Source organism: Anabrus simplex, chromosome 1 (genome assembly GCF_040414725.1).
Source record: "Anabrus simplex isolate iqAnaSimp1 chromosome 1, ASM4041472v1, whole genome shotgun sequence".
Classification (NCBI taxonomy): domain Eukaryota; kingdom Metazoa; phylum Arthropoda; class Insecta; order Orthoptera; family Tettigoniidae; genus Anabrus; species Anabrus simplex.
Window position 1 is genome coordinate 1,600,240,497 of NC_090265.1, and position 17,579 is coordinate 1,600,258,075.

General features: G+C 39.0%; 1 protein-coding gene across 3 annotated transcripts in view; it reads right to left on the bottom strand.

Moving 5' to 3' along the window:
• LOC136858581 (pseudouridylate synthase TRUB1) overlaps positions 1-17,579 on the bottom strand; it is a 101,656-nt gene that overhangs the window by 36,350 nt on the left and 47,727 nt on the right. For all 3 annotated transcript variants that reach the window (XM_067138243.2, XM_067138244.2, XM_067138245.2), the window contains exon 5: positions 15,235-15,380. In XM_067138243.2, coding sequence (XP_066994344.2) covers positions 15,235-15,380 — 146 coding nt within the window. The remainder of the gene's footprint in view (positions 1-15,234; positions 15,381-17,579) is intronic.

Here is a 17,579-nt window from a genome sequence, read left to right on the forward strand (position 1 = left end):
TTGAACCACAGTTAGAGGAGGAGCAATATGGGTTCAGAAGTAATAGATCAACAATGGATGTAATTTTTAGCAGCTGCATGCTGATGGAAAAGTATTGGGAGAAAGGCAAGAACCTGGTCATTGTATTCCTGGATATAGAAAAGGCCTAATAGTGTTATAAGGAATAAGATCTGGGAGTGCATGAGGAAAAGAAATGTGCCTGAAGGACTAGTAAGAAAAATTCAGATGTTGTACAAAGACTGTACCAGCTGTGTACAAATTGGGGAAGGTCAATCATCATGGTTTGAGAACAAGAGTGGAGTTCAGCAAGGAAGTGCACTGTTCCCACTACTGTTCATCACTGTTATGGACAATATAATGAAGTCGTCGAGGAAAAGTTAGGTAAAATGAATGCAGTAGCCTTTGCTGATGAGGACGGAGCCTACAAGAATAGCCAGAATAAATTTGGAAAGACGGGTGGAGGGGAAAAGACCTGCAGGAAGACCTAAAACCCGATGGATGGACATGATCAAGATTGATCTAGTTACCAGAGGATGGATAGTGGATGATGTTCTCCATGACAAGTAGTACGAGGTGTGTTCAAAAAAAGACCGAACTTTGTAAATTGCGCACAAACCGCAACATTGAGTGAGTTGTGACTGTGGTGGCGCCTACCGGCAACTTCAGACAACAGACCGCTGCTTTCCGCATTCCATTGCCTGCATTATCAGTTGAGTTAGAGCCTCTGAAGTGATTGCGTGTGTCACATGTTCATCAAAATCTATAATGAAACAGCTTGAGGAACAACGCGTGTGCGTGAAGTTCTGCTTCAAAGTTGGGAAAACTTTTGTGGAAACACTGGAGATGAGACGTGGGTGTACGGTTACGATGTTGAAACCAAAAGGCAATCATCACAGTGGGTGGGGAAAGGTTCTCCTCGACCAAAAAAAGCACCAATGAGTCGTTCAAACATCAAGGTGATGCTGATTGTGTTTTTTGATTGGAAAGGCATTGTCCATCACGAGTTTGTACCCCGACGCCAGACAGTGAACAAAGAATGCATCTGAGAGAGGCTGTGCGCAGGAAGAGGCCTGAACTGTGGGAAAACAAATCCTGGATGTTGCACCATGACAATGCGCCAGCACATGCCTCTCTCTCGGTCCGCCCTATTCTCCCGACTTGGCTCCAGCAGACTTTTTCTTATTCCCCAAATTGAAAACCACCTCGAAAGGACATCGTTTCCAAGACATTGAAGAGATCAAGGAGAATGCGACGAGGCAACTTCGTGCCATCAAAGAAAGTGCATTCCAGGAAGCATTCCAAAAGTGGAAGAAACGTTGGCAACACGCTGTTGATAGTGCAGGGGACTATTTTGAAGGGGACAGTCTGTGAAATGATGTAAGCTACATAATAAAGTTTTTCTAGCCACAGTTCGGTCTTTTTTTGAACACACCTCGTATATGGACAGGAAGAAGTGGAAGAGGCTCATTAACAGTACCGGAAACTGAAACTGTACAATGATGATGATGATGAATATAATAAACAATAATGTGGTGACAGTGCACTTCCTTGCTTAAGACCTTTCTTTTTTTGGATAAAATGTTTCAGAGTCACCACTCCCCACTTGTACACTGTTTTTATTCTCATGATACAACATTTTTATCTTGTTAATTAATGATTTTGGTACATTCCTTTTCAGTAGGCATTCCCATACATGTTTTCTCTTAACTGTATCATAAGCTTTTTTCAAATTCAAAAATACGAAGATGATTTCCTTGTTCTTTTCCAGATGTTTTTCCATTATCGTTCGCACTGTAATTATCAAGTCTATTGTTGATTATTCAGTTTAAAGCCATATTGTTCTTCCTCTAACTGTGTTTCTATTATATCCCTCAGACTTTTGTCTATGACTTACTTGACTTAATTCCTATTGTTCCTTGTGGAACATGGGGCATCAACAAAGCATCTCCATCTGATCCTGTTGCCAGACAACTTCTTCACCTTTCTCCAGGTCTTGCCTTCTTCCATTGCTTCAATATGTATAGATCTTTGCCACGTTTGTTTGGGCCTTCCTCTCCTCCTTTTACCCTGCGGGTTCCAATCCAGTGCCTCTCTCTCAGTGGCTTCATTCCCTTTCCTCAAGGTATGCCCTATCAATTTCCATTTCCGCCACTTTATTTGTATGGCCCTCTCAGTTTCACCCGTCCTTCTCCATAGTTCATGATTGGAGATTACTTCCAGCCAGTAGATGTTTAGAATCTTCCTTAAACAGCGGTTGACAAAGGTCTGTAACTTGGAGGTAATCACTGTAGTCACATTCCAGGTCTCATATAGCATAGTAGAACAGCCTTGACATTACTTTGGAAAATGCGAAGTTTGGTCCTGATAGATATTTTGTTGTTCTTCCATACTGGATAGAGCCGAACAAAGGCACCATTTGCTTTTTGTATACTTTGAGGGACATCCTGTACTGCTCCTTCTTCTTTGGTAACTACACTGCCCAAATAGATGAAACTATCCACATCCTCTATAGGTTCATCACTGAAGATAAATGGGTCTAGTTTGTTGGTGTTAGTCCTTAGGGCCTTGGTGTTTTTGAGTTGATCGTTAGTCCAACCTTTTTTCCTTCTTTTACCAAGTTTTCAATCTTCGATTGCATTTCACCATGTGCCTCAGACAGGAGACACACATCGTCAGCAAAGTCTAGGTCTTCCAACCTATTAGCCATTCCCCACTGGCTACTACGTTTCACATTACATTCCGCATTACCGCTTAATCACCACCAGGAACATGGTTGGCGACAGGATACAACCTAGACGTACTCCTGAACGTACAGATATAAGCTCAGATACTTGGCCCTCATGAATGACTCTGCATTTATAATCATGATATGTTTCTTGAATGAGGTTGATAATTTGTGATGGCACTCCATACTGCTTCACTTCCTTCCACATAGCTTCTCTGTTGACTGAATCAAAAGCTTTTTCGAAGTCGACGAACACTGCATAGAGGCGAGATGACCACTCAGCACACTGCTCCAGAATAACCCTCAAGGTGTTTATTTGGTCTACATACGAGTGATTCAATCAAAAACCTGCCCGTTCCTGTCGGAGCCTCAAGTTGATATACTCCTTAATTCTGTCCAGCAGAACCCTGGTGAAGACTTTGCTAGGGATTGAAAGAAGCGTAAAGCCCCTCCAGTTGTAACAGTTTGACATATCACCCTTCTTTGGCAACTTCACCAGGAACCAACATCTCCAATCTATCGGCATTTCTCCATTAACCCATATCTTCTCAAATAGCGACTGCAATATATTGGCAGTGGTATCCATATGAACCTTCATGACTTCTACTGGAATATTGTCAACTTCTGCTGCCTTTCCAATATGCAACTCTCTCAATGCCCGCTTGATTTCCTCCACTGTTTGAATGCAGACTTTAATCTTTGGGTCAAGCTGGGTTTCTTCTTCTTCTTCTTCTTCTTCTTCTTCTTCTTCTTCTTCTTCTTCTTCTTCTTCTTCTTCTTCTTTGCTTTCGCCTTCTCCCGCATCTACTTGCTTCTCCAAGGAGTGGTTTAACACCGCAGAAAAATTTTCCTGCCATCGCTTCAGTTGATCCTCAGAGTTTGTTAGGAGGACACCATCTTTGTTTCTGACTGGATGGTTTTTCTGCATCTGCTTCCTTGCTAGAACTCTGGTGATGGTATAGAGTTTTCTAAGATTTCCCTTTCGGGCTGCCTCCTTTGCTTGTTGAGATAGGTCATCTACCCATTTCCTTTGATCACTCCTTACAGTTCTCTTTACTTCCTTATCCTTTGCAGCATATTTGGATTGCAATTCTGTCTTCCTTGCTCATGTCTTACATGCATTTGTTACTCCCTTTATCTCTTTCCTTTGTCCAATAATTTCCCATGATGGTCAGTTATCCAGTCTTTTTTCCTCGTCTCCTTAAAACCTAGGATATTTTCACTTACTGCAGTAAATACAGATCTAGTCTTCACCCATTTTTCCTTAATAGTTTCATCCTCCACCTCAGTGAGTGCTTGAAATCGATTTAGTTTTATCCTGAAGGCTTCTTTCACATTTCTGTCATCCTTAGCTTTCCAACATCATATCGCTTCCTTATCTGGTCTATACTTCTCTTTTGAGCCTGGATCTTCATTCTAAAGGTAGCCACAACAAGATGGTGATCACTACCAGTGTCCGCACCTCTCTTGTACCTCACATCCTCCACCTTCATCCAATAGCCACGTGATCTATCTGGTTTTCTGTCCTTATGATCCGGTGATACCCATGTCACTTTATGGCAGTCTTTATGTGGAAATACAGTACCACCAATAACCAAATTGTGGCTTCCACAGAAGTCCACAAACAGCTGTCCATTCTCATTTCGTTCTCCTAAACCATGCCTTCCCATAATATGTTCAAGTCCTTCATTGTCCTGTCCCACATTTGCATTCAAGTCTCCTCCAACTAGGATAATATCCTTCCTTTTCTGTTTCTTAACCGTACTATAAGATGTCCATAGAACGCCTGTTTGTCTTCCTCCTCTGCCAACTCCGTAGGTGCATAGCATACTATCAACACAACGTCTCCAATATTGGTCTTAAAACGTGCCACTATTATCCTCTCTATCACTGGACACCACTCCGTAAGGCTCTTCTTGGCCTCCTTGTCCATTAATATACCCACACCTCCATAACTCGCTCCGTCGCCCTCGGGTCTTCCAGAGTATACAAATGTAGCCCCATCATAGGTTGCCAATTCCCCAAACTCACTCCATCTCACCTCACTCAAATCTAGGATGTTCAGGTCATAATTCTACATACATGCTATTGCCTGTCGTAGCCTTCCACCTTCCCGCAGAGTCCTCACATTCCATAACCCAATTTTCGTTAGCCTTTTCAAGCCAAACGTTGTCATCTTTGGATCAGTCCGATTCCTCACTGTTGATGTTTCTGTAATAAGGTAATTTAAGGTTGTGCGAGTTATTGGCCCACAACACCCGAGCTTGGTGGTGGGGCTGCTACTTACGCTTCCAAGCCTGCCGTTTTCTGTTGGGGTAGTCTCCCTTAACCTTTGAAGAGCCCTCTTTACCACAAGGCAGTGGTTTCCTCTTTATTTTAGCCCAAGAGGAAGGGTTGCCTCCCCCGCCAACTTTGCCGTACCAAAGGTCTTCTTCTCCGCCTCAGTTGCCGTTAAGGACTTCACCAGAGCCCCGTTAGCCGTTACTTTTCAGGGTTCTGTAAGGCCTTCACAGCTACCACAGCGGTCCTGGTGCACACCAGGTCCCCGCTGTACTTCACCCTTTCAGGCTATCCCCTACTTCGTACTGTTGCCCATCCCCATGACGTGGACGAGGGATTGGACTTATGCGGGACTTTTGTCTGTGACTTTCTCAATTATTTTTAGTCCATATGATAATAGGGTTGTACCTCTATTATTTTCACATTTCTTCCTATTTCCTTTTTTGAACAATGGTACAATGCTTCCTTGTTGCCAATCTTCAGGTATCCTTTCATCCTTCCATATGGCATTGAGGCCTTGGTATAGCCGCTGTGGTCCAATGTTTCCTGCTGCCTTAACCATATCAACATTGAATTCCTCTTTTCTACTTGCTTTACCTTTGGTCATTGCTTTCACTGCCCTTTCAAGTTCCAACCATATTATTGGGTTCTCTTCTTTTCCTCCATCTATTATTTCCATTTACTTATCTCCTTCTTCCTCCGAGCAGTCATCCTCGTTATAAAGCTTTTCAAGATACTTTGCCATCACCTTCTGAAGGCCCTTCTCGTCATGTACTATGGATTCATCTTCTCTCTCTAATGCCTTGATTTTTGTTGATTTATTTTTTCTATTTTATTACTCTGTATAATAGTTTCTGATTTCTTTGACTATCTTGTTCAATTTTGTTGGTAAACTCTCCCCAACATTTCTCCTTTTCTTCCTTGATACTCATCTTTATTTGTAGTTTCAATCCTTTGTATTCCACAAGGCAGCTAAGGATAAGATGATGGCAAGCATAATTGGCAGTCATACAAATTTTAGTGAAAAATGGAAGGGTATGTATAGGTATTTTAAGGCAGAAACAGGTTCCAAGAAGGACATTCCAGGAATAATTAATGAACAAGGGGAGTGTGTATGTGAGGATCTTCAAAAGGCAGAAGTATTCAGTCAGCAGTATGTAAAGATTGTTGGTTACAAGGATAATGTCGAGATAGAGGAAGAGACTAAGGCCAAAGAAGTAATAAAATTTACATATGATAACAATGACATTTACAATAAGATACAAAAGTTGAAAACTAGAAAAGCGGCTGGAATTGATCAGATTTCTGGGGATATACTAAAGACAATGGGTTGGAATGTAGTACCATATCTGAAGTACTTATTTGATTATTGTTTGGTCAGAGGAGCTATACCAGATGAATGGAGAGTTGCTATAGTAGCCCCTGTGTATAAAGGAAAGGGTGATAGACATAAAGCTGAAAATTACAGGCCAGTAAGTTTGACATGCATTGTATGTAAGCTTTGGGAAGGCATTCTTTCTGATTATATTAGACATGTTTGTGAAATTAATAACTGGTTCGATAGAAGGCAATTCGGTTTTAGGAAAGGTTATTCCACTGAAGCTCAACTTGTAGGATTCCAGCAAGATATAGCAGATATCTTGGATTCTGGAGGTCAAATGGACTGTATCGCGATTGACATGTCTAAAGCATTTGATAGGGTGGATCATGGGAGACTACTGGCAAAAATGAGTGCAATTGGACTAGACAAAAGAGTGACTGAATGGGTTGCTATATTTCTAGAAAATAGATCTCAGAGAGTTAGAGTAGGTGAAGCTTTGTCTGACCCTGTAATAGTTGAGAGGGGAGTTCCTCAGGGCAGTGTTATCGGACCTTTATGTTTTCTTATATATATAAATGATATGAGTAAAGGAGTGGAATCGGAGGTAAGGCTTTTTGCGGATGATGTTATTCTCTATAGAGTGATAAATAAGTTACAAGATTGTGAGCAACTGCAACGTGACCTCGAAAATGTTGTGAGATGGACAGCAGGCAATGGTATGTTGATAAACGGGGCTAAAAGTCAGGTTGTGAGTTTCACAAATAGGAAAAGTCCTCTCAGTTTTAATTACTGCGTTGATGGGGTGAAAGTTCCTTTTGGGGATCATTGTAAGTATCTAGGTGTTAATATAAGGAAAGATCTTCACTGGGGTAATCACATAAATGGGATTGTAAATAAAGGGTACCGATCTCTACACATGGTTATGAGGGTGTTTAGGGGTTGTAGTAAGGATGTAAAGGAGAGTGCATATAAGTCTCTGGTAAGACCCCAACTAGAGTATGGTTCCAGTGTATGGGATCCTCACCAGGATTACCTGATTCAAGAACTGGAAAAAATCCAAAGAAAAGCAGCTCGATTTGTTCTGGGTGATTTCCGACAAAAGAGTAGTGTTACAAAAATGTTGCAATGTTTGGGTTGGGAAGAATTGAGAGAAAGAAGAAGAGCTGCTCGACTAAGTGGTATGTTCCGAGCTGTCAGCGGAGAGATGGCGTGGAATGACATTAGTAGACGAATAGGTTTGAATGGCGTTTATAAAAGTAGGAAAGATCACGATATGAAGATAAAGTTGGAATTCAAGAGGACAAACTGGGGCAAATATTCATTTATAGGAAGGGGAGTTAGGGATTGGAATAACTTACCAAGGGAGATGTTCAATAAATTTCCAATTTCTTTGAAATCATTTCGGAAAAGGGTAGGAAAGCAACATATAGGGAATCTGCCACCTGGGCGACTGCCCTAAATGCAGATCAGTATTGATTGATATTTCCAACATGTAACCTTTCTATCTTATTCTCATCCCTCTGACACGTTTTTTGCTTTTCCTTATCCATTTCTTTATTCACCTTGTTCCTTTGTTTTATTAATTTTTTTATTTTGTCTGTCCACTACCGTGTCTCCTTTCCCTTAACCTTTGCTTTTGTTTTTCCGCATACCTCAATTGCTACTTCCACAAATGTCTGTCTTAAATTGTCTCACTCTTATTCTCCACTTGTATTTCTGTGTTAGGCAACTTCCTTTTTATACAATCTTGGAATGCCATTCTTTTATCCTCCTCCTCCAATTCCCAAATCCTGATCTTTGGTTTCTTCTTCAGTACAGTTTTAGGGATTTTTACTTGTTTTAATTCCACAATTAATAATAATTTATGATCACCCTCCATACGCTCACTGGGGATTATCTTCGTATTCATGACGTATGTTCCCCATTCTCGGTCTGTTGTTATAAAATCGATGAGTGTTCCATACTGTCCACCCCAACTATATCGGCTGACCTTATGGCTATTCCTCTTCATAAACCATGTGTTCTTTATTATCAGGTTATTTCTGATACAAAAGAGCATTCAGATCTCCCATTATCATGATCCCATCTCCAACAATATGTGTTTCCAGTTCATTGAGGAACTCTTCTTTTTCTTCCACACTACATACTGTCTGTGGAGCATACACCTGTACTATCATCAGTAGTTCCTTGTTTACATGTATGTGCATTATTATAATTCTTTCATTTACATACTCAACTTCAGCTATTGGTTCAAATTCCACTCCATTTCTTTTCTCTTTACTGTTACCCATCCAGTACAAGGTGTACTCCTTTCTTAGTTTCCTCACTCCACTCCCTTTCGATTTTACTTCACTTAATCCCAGGATGTCGAGTTTTCGTCTCTCCATTAGGTCAATCAATTCATTTTCCTTCCCATTCATTCTTAAAATATTTATTGTTCCAAATTGGGTTTTGTTCTCTGATCTAACACTTGCACGAACATCAGGATTACCATCACACTGTGCAACTGTAGCCAGAGACTTGTCAATTCCATTTCTATTTTTATTCTTGCATCCAAGGCTTGTATTATAGTTGAAAGCAAGTACAAATTTACTTATCTGCTGACCTGCTAAGCTTAACACATCTGAGGATTTTCTTTTGGGGTTTACTCCCTTAGCCTTTGAAGATCCCTCTTCTCCACAAGGCAGTGGTTTCTGCTGATAATATTCTCCAGAGAGGATAGGTTGCCTCATCCATCAACTTTGCCAAGATTTAATAGATCTATTCCATTAAATATGATTATAACCCTGAAAATATTGCACAGGAGTTCATTAGCATATTTTGTTTTGTTCATCACTCACCTCACCTCACCTCACCTCACCTCACCTCACCTCACCTGGTTCATGAAATCCGTGCACTGCCAATCTTGTGATTGCACTTCTCATCTGTCAATTCCCATCCAGTTCCTGTTGCACATGATATCCTTGATGTAGAAATCACTTTCTAAGAAGAAAGGTTCCTGTGCAAGAACATACGCTAGGCTTAAAAGAGACTTTTGATATGCCCAGCATTCCTTTTAAGTATCTGGCTTTTATTCCTTCTATGGCTTTCAGGTCTGTTATTGTAAGATGGTCCCATATTATCTGTAGGTGATTACTGGTACTACTTTTGCATGGAATGGGAGCATAGCTGTTTTTATGAATAATTTAGTAAGTTCTTTTATGTTGTACAAAGCTCTAGTCCATTCCATTATATAATGTCTGCAGGATTTTAATGTTGTTTGCAGCATTAGTCCAAGATATTCGACTGAGTTAACTATTTTTAAATTTTTGTTTCCAAAACATAAGACATCCTTTGTTGATACCCTCCCTTTTTTCAAAAGACCGTTTGTACAGTATTTTTCTTGTTTATATCTAATTGATTCTAATTTTCCCAATTTTCTACATTGTTAATTGCCTCCTGCAGGTGTTCCTTCTTTGTTGATCCTATTGTGATGCCATCCACATACATGTCAACATCCATTTCTTCATTTCTGATAGTTTTTACTATGCCAGCAGTGAATATATAAAACATGATAGGTCTAAATGGGTTCCCCTGTGGAATTCCTCTGGTTTACATCATTGGACTAGACTCGTCAATAGTGTCTGTTATTAGACTATTTGCCCTTAGGACGTCTTTGATGTCAGCTAATTGTTTTTGCTTATTGTGCCTGAATGAGAGTCAGTTGCTGAGTATCATCCCCTGTGAGTCAAGGCATAGAATACATCCATAGTATCCCCTACCTACATCTAGCACTGCTTCCACTTACTGGTGCCAGGCTCCTCACTTTATCTTGCCTAAGTCAAATACAGTAAAATACCAGTATAACAAAATTTTGGGGACCTCAGAAATAAATTTGTTATAGTTAAATTTTGTTGTACTGAAATAAGTCAATTCTTAAGCACTCGCCCACTGTTAAACCTGTTGAAGAATCTACATTATTTCGACATGAATTTACACATAAAAAACCTTAATACTGTATTTATTAAATGAGAGGAAAATTAGGATACATATATTTACATGAAGTAATGATATAAAGTACAGCTACTAGCAAGAAGTTTTCAGCATCTCAAATTTTACCCTGTACCTGTACACTCCTCGACTTTATTTTTTGAAAAAGTCTGTGATTTTCTTCTGAACACTCCCAGACACAAATTAATATGCAAGGTAGTTAGCAACCACTGCACTTTCATTTAACACAGATTCTGGCATATCATCTCGTGACAGAAGAAAATCCTGAAGACTATGTGCCATGTTTGTTGCCTGCACAAGGGTCAAACTGTTGAACACTTTGAGGCACATCTTCCTCTTCCAACTCATCATCACATGGATTCCTATCACTTATAATATCTACCACAATCTTTTCTTCAGTGATTCCCTTTTCCATTAACACATCACAGTCCACGTTAACATAATCGGTAAGATTTACACTTGTTGACACATCCAACTTTTCACACAAATGCTTCCAGTTCTTCTCAGTTTCTGTATCCAGCTCTTCATTTTCTGCGATGCTGTCTTCTCCATAACCTACTCCAGCTTTTCTAAAGCAGTTCCTCATTATCTCTTCTTTCAGTGATATCCATGCGGCACTGAACATCTGTATTGCTTCCAATAAGTTGACATTATTGTCTTTCTCTAAGGCAATGTTACACAGCATACACCAGACCACACGAGTTTGGCAATGCTACTTCACCATGTGAATTATCCCCTGATCCAGTGGCTGCAGAACTGAGGTAGTATTTGGAGAAAAAAGTAAAACTTTCACATGCTCCAAATGGCAAGGTACACAATTGTGAGAGGATCAACTGTCTAGGATGAGAAGAATTCTCCTTTTTTCAGCCTTCATCCGACGTTCCAGGCACAACAACCACTCTTTGAAGATCACTAATGTCATCCATGCCTTTTTGTTGTGTCTATATTCACAGGGCAGATGTTGTACTCCCTTGAAGCACCTTGGCTTCCCAAACTTCCCAATTATGAGAGGTTTCAGTTTATCCGTCCCTGTGGAGTTGGTGTACAAAAGAGCCATTGTCCATTCTTTTGAGCTTTTGCCCACAAAACACTTATTTCTCTTGATTTCAAGGGTTTGTTTGGTATTAATTTGTAGACTAATGCAGTCTCATCTGCATTATAAATATCCGCGGCGAATATTCCTTCAAGGCAGCTGATAGTGTCTCCATCCGCCATGAAGATGCAACTTCCTTTGGGACACTGTTTGCTTCACCATTTATAACCTTGTGGGAAATGCTATATCATTCCCAGAACCTATGAAGCCAACCAGTACTCCCCATAAATTCCAGAAATCCAAGTGAACGTGCAAAGGATCGTGCACGCTCGCATAACAGTGGGCCATTGACAGGAATGTTTCTGACAAACCACATATAAACAGCTTTGTCCATCTCCTCATAGTCTGCAGTCCTCATCTTCTTTCATTGTAAGCCAAGGGCATCAGCATAAATATTCTGCTCTATCTTAATTTTCTGTCTTAGAAGTAGATAGTGTTGAAGGACTGATGCCATACTTTTTTTGCTTTTTCTCCTTTCTTTTACTCACCTTTCTCCACTTCCCAAAGTATTTCACATATTTCTTTTAAAGAAAACTGCTTTTGCTTCTTTTAATCCATAGTGGCAAGAACTGGCACACTAATACACACGTTGCTTCACAAACGAAAGATAAACAATGAACGCCTCATGAGATGTGATAAACAGAATGCAGTACTGAAGGTAGAGATGTAAAACCGTAACGTTCATTGGTTGATTGTAAATGTGGCATTCTTACCCAGACAGCAGCGTTACTTCTTACGTATTGATTACTTTGAAATCGATATCCATCTTGAACAATTGTGTGCATGTATGAAAAATGGCTACCAGAACCATATCCTGTAAATGTGAATACTGCAATCCAATCTGCACACCCCTATATTTGACGATACCGGTATATTTATTAATAGAAAATTGGCTTTAATTTGCTTTTTATGTATAATAAATTAATCCTACATACAGTAGAATCTCGTAAATTCAAAATCGGTTATTTCAAAATCTCGCCTAATTAGAAGATGATCTCATCCCTGGAAACATGAGGTACGGTTTTGCATGTGATTTCAGTTGTTTAATTCGAAGTATTGATAATTCATAATTCGAAGAACAATGTCAGCTCCATTAACTAAATTTGAACTTTTAATTCAAAACTGCCTTTACATTTAAAAAAAGGTATTTTGCAGAGTAACTTAAACTCAAAATTTATCAGCATCAGTTGGTGAAAAACGTGGCTCATATAATCAATTCCTGCACTGAACGATACTGTCAATGCCGATGAAACTGCATTGTTTCTTTTAAGGCCGAGCCCAAACGGTCTTATGATTTTAAAGAAGAGAAGTGCCAGCCGGGTTGGGGTCATTGTACTATGTTACAATGCATGCAGAAGTGAGAGACTTTATCCCCTCACCTTAGGAAACTTCGATAAACCACAATGTTTTAAGAACGTCGGGCACTTTCCGTGCAAGTACAGGGTATATAAAATGCATGCAATACAGTAATCCAATGAATAAAACACTTACACATGAGAGCCAGCATAGACTTCTCCTCATCTTTGAATCATGCTTTGTTTTTCTATCGTTGTGTGAGGTTATGTTTGTCAGTGAGTTATCCAAGTGCATTATCTGAATACTGTAAATGCACCTTGTTGGATACATTTTGGAAATAGTTTTTTCCATGACATTTGAAAGGTTTTAACTGTGAATCAAGGTTAATTGCATGCAGTAACGGATCTTAGATTATTTTGTGATGCGACAAGGATTGGCATTTCTGAATTAAGAGTTGACGGTTAATTTGAAGTCCGATTTTTGCGTCCAAACGACTTTGAATTAACAAGGCTTTACTGTAATGATGCTCATTACCCATACACCACAACCTAATAAGATAATCTTCACGTGCTGTTGGTTAGGCAACCCGCTCGTCAGAATTGTGATGTGTCTGCTTACTTTCCCCCCATTTTTAATTGGGTAGTTTCGTCTGTGTGTTGTATAGAGTTTGCCGTCTGGTATTAGCTGTATAGAAATATGTTTTGCGATATATCTGGTGATTAAAACAGGGTGAATTTCAATTATATTTTGAAGAAAAAAGCTACATTTTAATTCGTTATACTGAAAGTTCGAAATTTGTTACAATGAAATATTTTAACACATGTTAAATAGGGAAAAGGAAAGGGGCCTAAAAATAATTTCGCTATTCTGAACATTTTGTTAAACTGGCGTTTGTTACAATGACATTTTACTGTATTGTTATCTCTCGATACCAGCAGTGTTACGTTAGCAAAGCTTGCGGAGTCTTTCATATTCACAGCCTTTGTACCCTTCTCTTCTTTTGACGATATCTTTACTTTTAAAAAGAGCTGGAGATTTCCTTTTTCCTCTTCTGATAACGGGATAACTGTCTAGTTCCACTACCCCTTAAAACAATAATAATCACCACCGCCACCATTACCATCATTTTTTAAAATTTTGTTGTTGTTGTTAAGAATGAAGCCATATTTTCCAGTGTCGACTTAGTTAAATGCAATAAAAAAACTTTTCAGTCTGTCAAACACACAGCAATTACAATATAAATTATAACACTATACACATACCTGTAAAATACACACTAATATACAGGTATGTGTATAGCGTTATAATTTATATTGTAATTGCTGTGTGCTTGACAGACTGAAAAGTTTTTATTGCACCATTACCATCAGTTGCTGAGGATAGCCAAACATAATTAGTTGAAAACACTCCAGCAAAGTTTACCTTAAGAGCTGTAGTGAAGTCATCATCATTCTTCAATAAAATTCTTATAATCACTATATAATGATTGTTGAAGGTTATTATAAGGGCATTGCATATCTAAATGCAAAATAATGTAAATGAAACAAACATAGCAAAATTATCTGAAAGCTTAAATTTGCAATGGTTCTTTTGTTATTTTTCTTTTTAAAGAAAAAGAAAAAATTGTAAAGGCAATTTTAATTCTATATTTAAATGCAACATATTATCCATTCATTTAATATAAAACTAAAGTCAAACTGTGGAACTTAACATATAATTGTACCGTACAAAAATGTAGGCAACGAATGTCATAGACATAAATAGAATGAAATATGAGTGGGCAGACAAGACTAAGCAGGACCCCAACAAATGGATCCCTTGCATTGTTCACTGGAGACTACAGGAATACAGGAGCAGCATAATAAAGCCCCAGAATAAATGGCTTCATAGGATCAAGGAGGTAAACATAACATGTTGATACTAGGTGGCTGAAGATCAGAGGGATTGAGAAACTAAACAGGAGGCCTATATTCAACCAAGGATAAATAATGGTTACAGAAGAAGTTTGTGAAATAATCATGCATTAGATTTTAACATTCTCAGATGTGATGGAAGTAATAAAAACCCCAGAATTATGATGAAATGGATGGTGACAAGAACAAGAATGTAAACTAAGGGAAAGATGGATAAGTAAAGTAGAAGCAGTGGAGGTAAGTAGTGCAGGTTGATGTAGGATGTTCACAAAGGATAGCAGAAGAGACGCAAAAATAGAAGTCACTGATTCATTATCCTACCTGACAGAGTGTCAGACCACAAGAATAAGAAGAAGAAGAAGAAGGAGGAGGAGGCATCATCATCTCTGATAACTGTGGTAATAACCATCAATGTATACAATAAAAAAGTTTGCTAAGCATCTCTGAAAATATTATTTTCATTGCAACAAACTTTTAATGAGTATCTCACTATGTTCGTACATACTTTCCTGTATAATTTTTATAAAGTATCTGTATATTGAACTTATTCTCCTCACATGTCACTAATAATGAATAATCTACATCCATCAAAATTGTAGGTAGGTACTGTACTTACCTAATCCTATATCGTGGATTAAAGATCGAATATAAAATCCCCCTCCACATGATACTTTGAGTTTAAAATTGGGCGGTGTGAATTCAACACACTCCACACTATAACAAAAAACAGGTCGTGGTTTCATCTCGATCTCCTTCCCTTCTCTGAAATAAAATGCACCACATTTAATGCAACAACTGGCATAGATTTACTTTCTTTAGAACAAATATAGGAGGAAAGCCAAAGCAAAATATTTACACAGTTATTGGTACATGCAAAAGATAAGCACACAGAACACATTTGCACTCAATGATTTAATTATTCCTTAAAACATTTTCTACTATCATCAACTTAGTGTTGTCCAGCTGGAGCAGGGTCCACTTTTAGATTCTTCTTTCACCACTTTATTCGGTCCTGGGCATCAGTTGGATGAATGTCGCAGACTGTCATGGCCCATTTTATATGATCTATCAAATTTTATGTACCATGAATTGAGGTACATGTTCTATTGCAAAGTTAGTATTTTTCAGATTTTCTCTGCTCAACAGCTTAGAACAACTGTCAGGTATCCAAAGATTTTCTCGGCATGGCACGTAATATTTCAGATATGGTGAGACGAAACTTAAGGTAAGTCAAGAAGTTAAGGATCTGTATCACTAGAACTTGACCTAGTATTCGGGAGATAGTAGGTTCGAACCCCACTGTCGGCAGCCCTGAAGATGGTTTTCCGTGGTTTCCCATTTTCACACCAGGCAAATGCTGGGGCTGTACCTTAATTAAGGCCACGGCCGCTTCCTTCCCACTCCTAGCCCTTCCCCGTCCCATCGTCGCCATAAGACCTGTCTGTGTCGGTGCGACGTAAAGCAAGTAGCAAAGAAAGAACTTAACCACTGAATCTAAGAATTGGACTGACATCACATCTAAGATCCAACAGACAGCTCCTAAACAAAAGAACTGATGGTGGAACGAAACCTATGATAATGCATTGGCTCTAAGAACTGATGCCTGGAGAAAATGGAATTCGACCAAGGATCAGGAAGGTTTTTATACATTATACGATGCATGGAGAGCTGCAGCCTGAGTGTTTCGATTTGCAAAGTGATCGTATGAGAAACATCAGATAGAACAGATCACTCAGGACTTCTGGAAGAGTAACGCCTGGGACTTTTATCAAACCTTCAAATCTAATCTGAAAGGTTATCAAGCTTCTAGTCTATGCTTAAGAGATGCTACTGGAAAGCTAGGCCTGAACAACAGGAAAAATTGCAATATTTTGGCTCAGTATTAGTCTCTTTCCAGAGATTTGGAAAATGGGTACGACACCAGTTGAATGGCAGTCAGCACTCATCCATCACCTCCATAAATAAAGGAGACAAGAAGAACATTGACAATTACAGAGGTATATCGATAGTGCCTGCTCCTTACAAGATTCTTTTAAGGCACTCCTTGACAGAATCCAAGTTCATCCATCTTGATAAACAGATTAGTGAATACCAGGCTGGTTTCCAAAAGGGCCATTCCTACTCGTAACAGATTCTCAATCTGAATAACATCAAATACAAAATAACTGGGAGATTTTAATATGTGGTTGTATTTGTAAACTTCCAAAAAGCATACAACGTGATTGGCTGACAGTCGTTACTGAATGTTCTGGAAGAGTTTGGGATGGATGCTACATCCAATAACTTGATTAAGCAAATTCTCACCAACATAATATCAAAGCTAATATTCAAGAATTAAATCTTAGACCCCTTTGAGATAAAGACTTGGGTCAGACAAGGGGATGGACTTTCTCCACTTCTTTTCAGTTGGATCTTGGAAAAGGTAATTCGGGATCGGAGAAAACCGCTGAACGAAGAAGAAGGAAACGAAGATTGGTTTTGACTGGGCCCCAAACACAAAGAAGTGTATGTTGATTGTTTGGCTCTTGCAGATGACTTAGCTATAATTGCCAACAACATCAGTTCAGTAATCAGGAAGATAAACCTTCTTAAAGAAATTTGCTGAGAAAGTAGGACTACAAATCTCCTTTGAGAGGATGAAATACAGGACAAACATCAGTGATGGTCCAGAATGGATGTTAACAGATCATGGAAGGATAGGAAGAGTCAAGAAGTTTAAGTACCTGGGTGAAGTAATCGAAGAAGCGATCAATATCTACATCTGGAAGTTAGAGCAAGCGTTCCAATTGACTAAAAACATCTAGAAGAATAATAATAAGAAGAAGAAGTTGAGTTCTGGAGCCAAATTAAGACATTAGAGCACTGTTATATGCTTTGGGGACCCTGTACATGAATCGAAAAGGATAAGTTAATTAGTTACTTAAAAGAGAATGCAGGCTACTACAGAAGATCTTGGGCAAC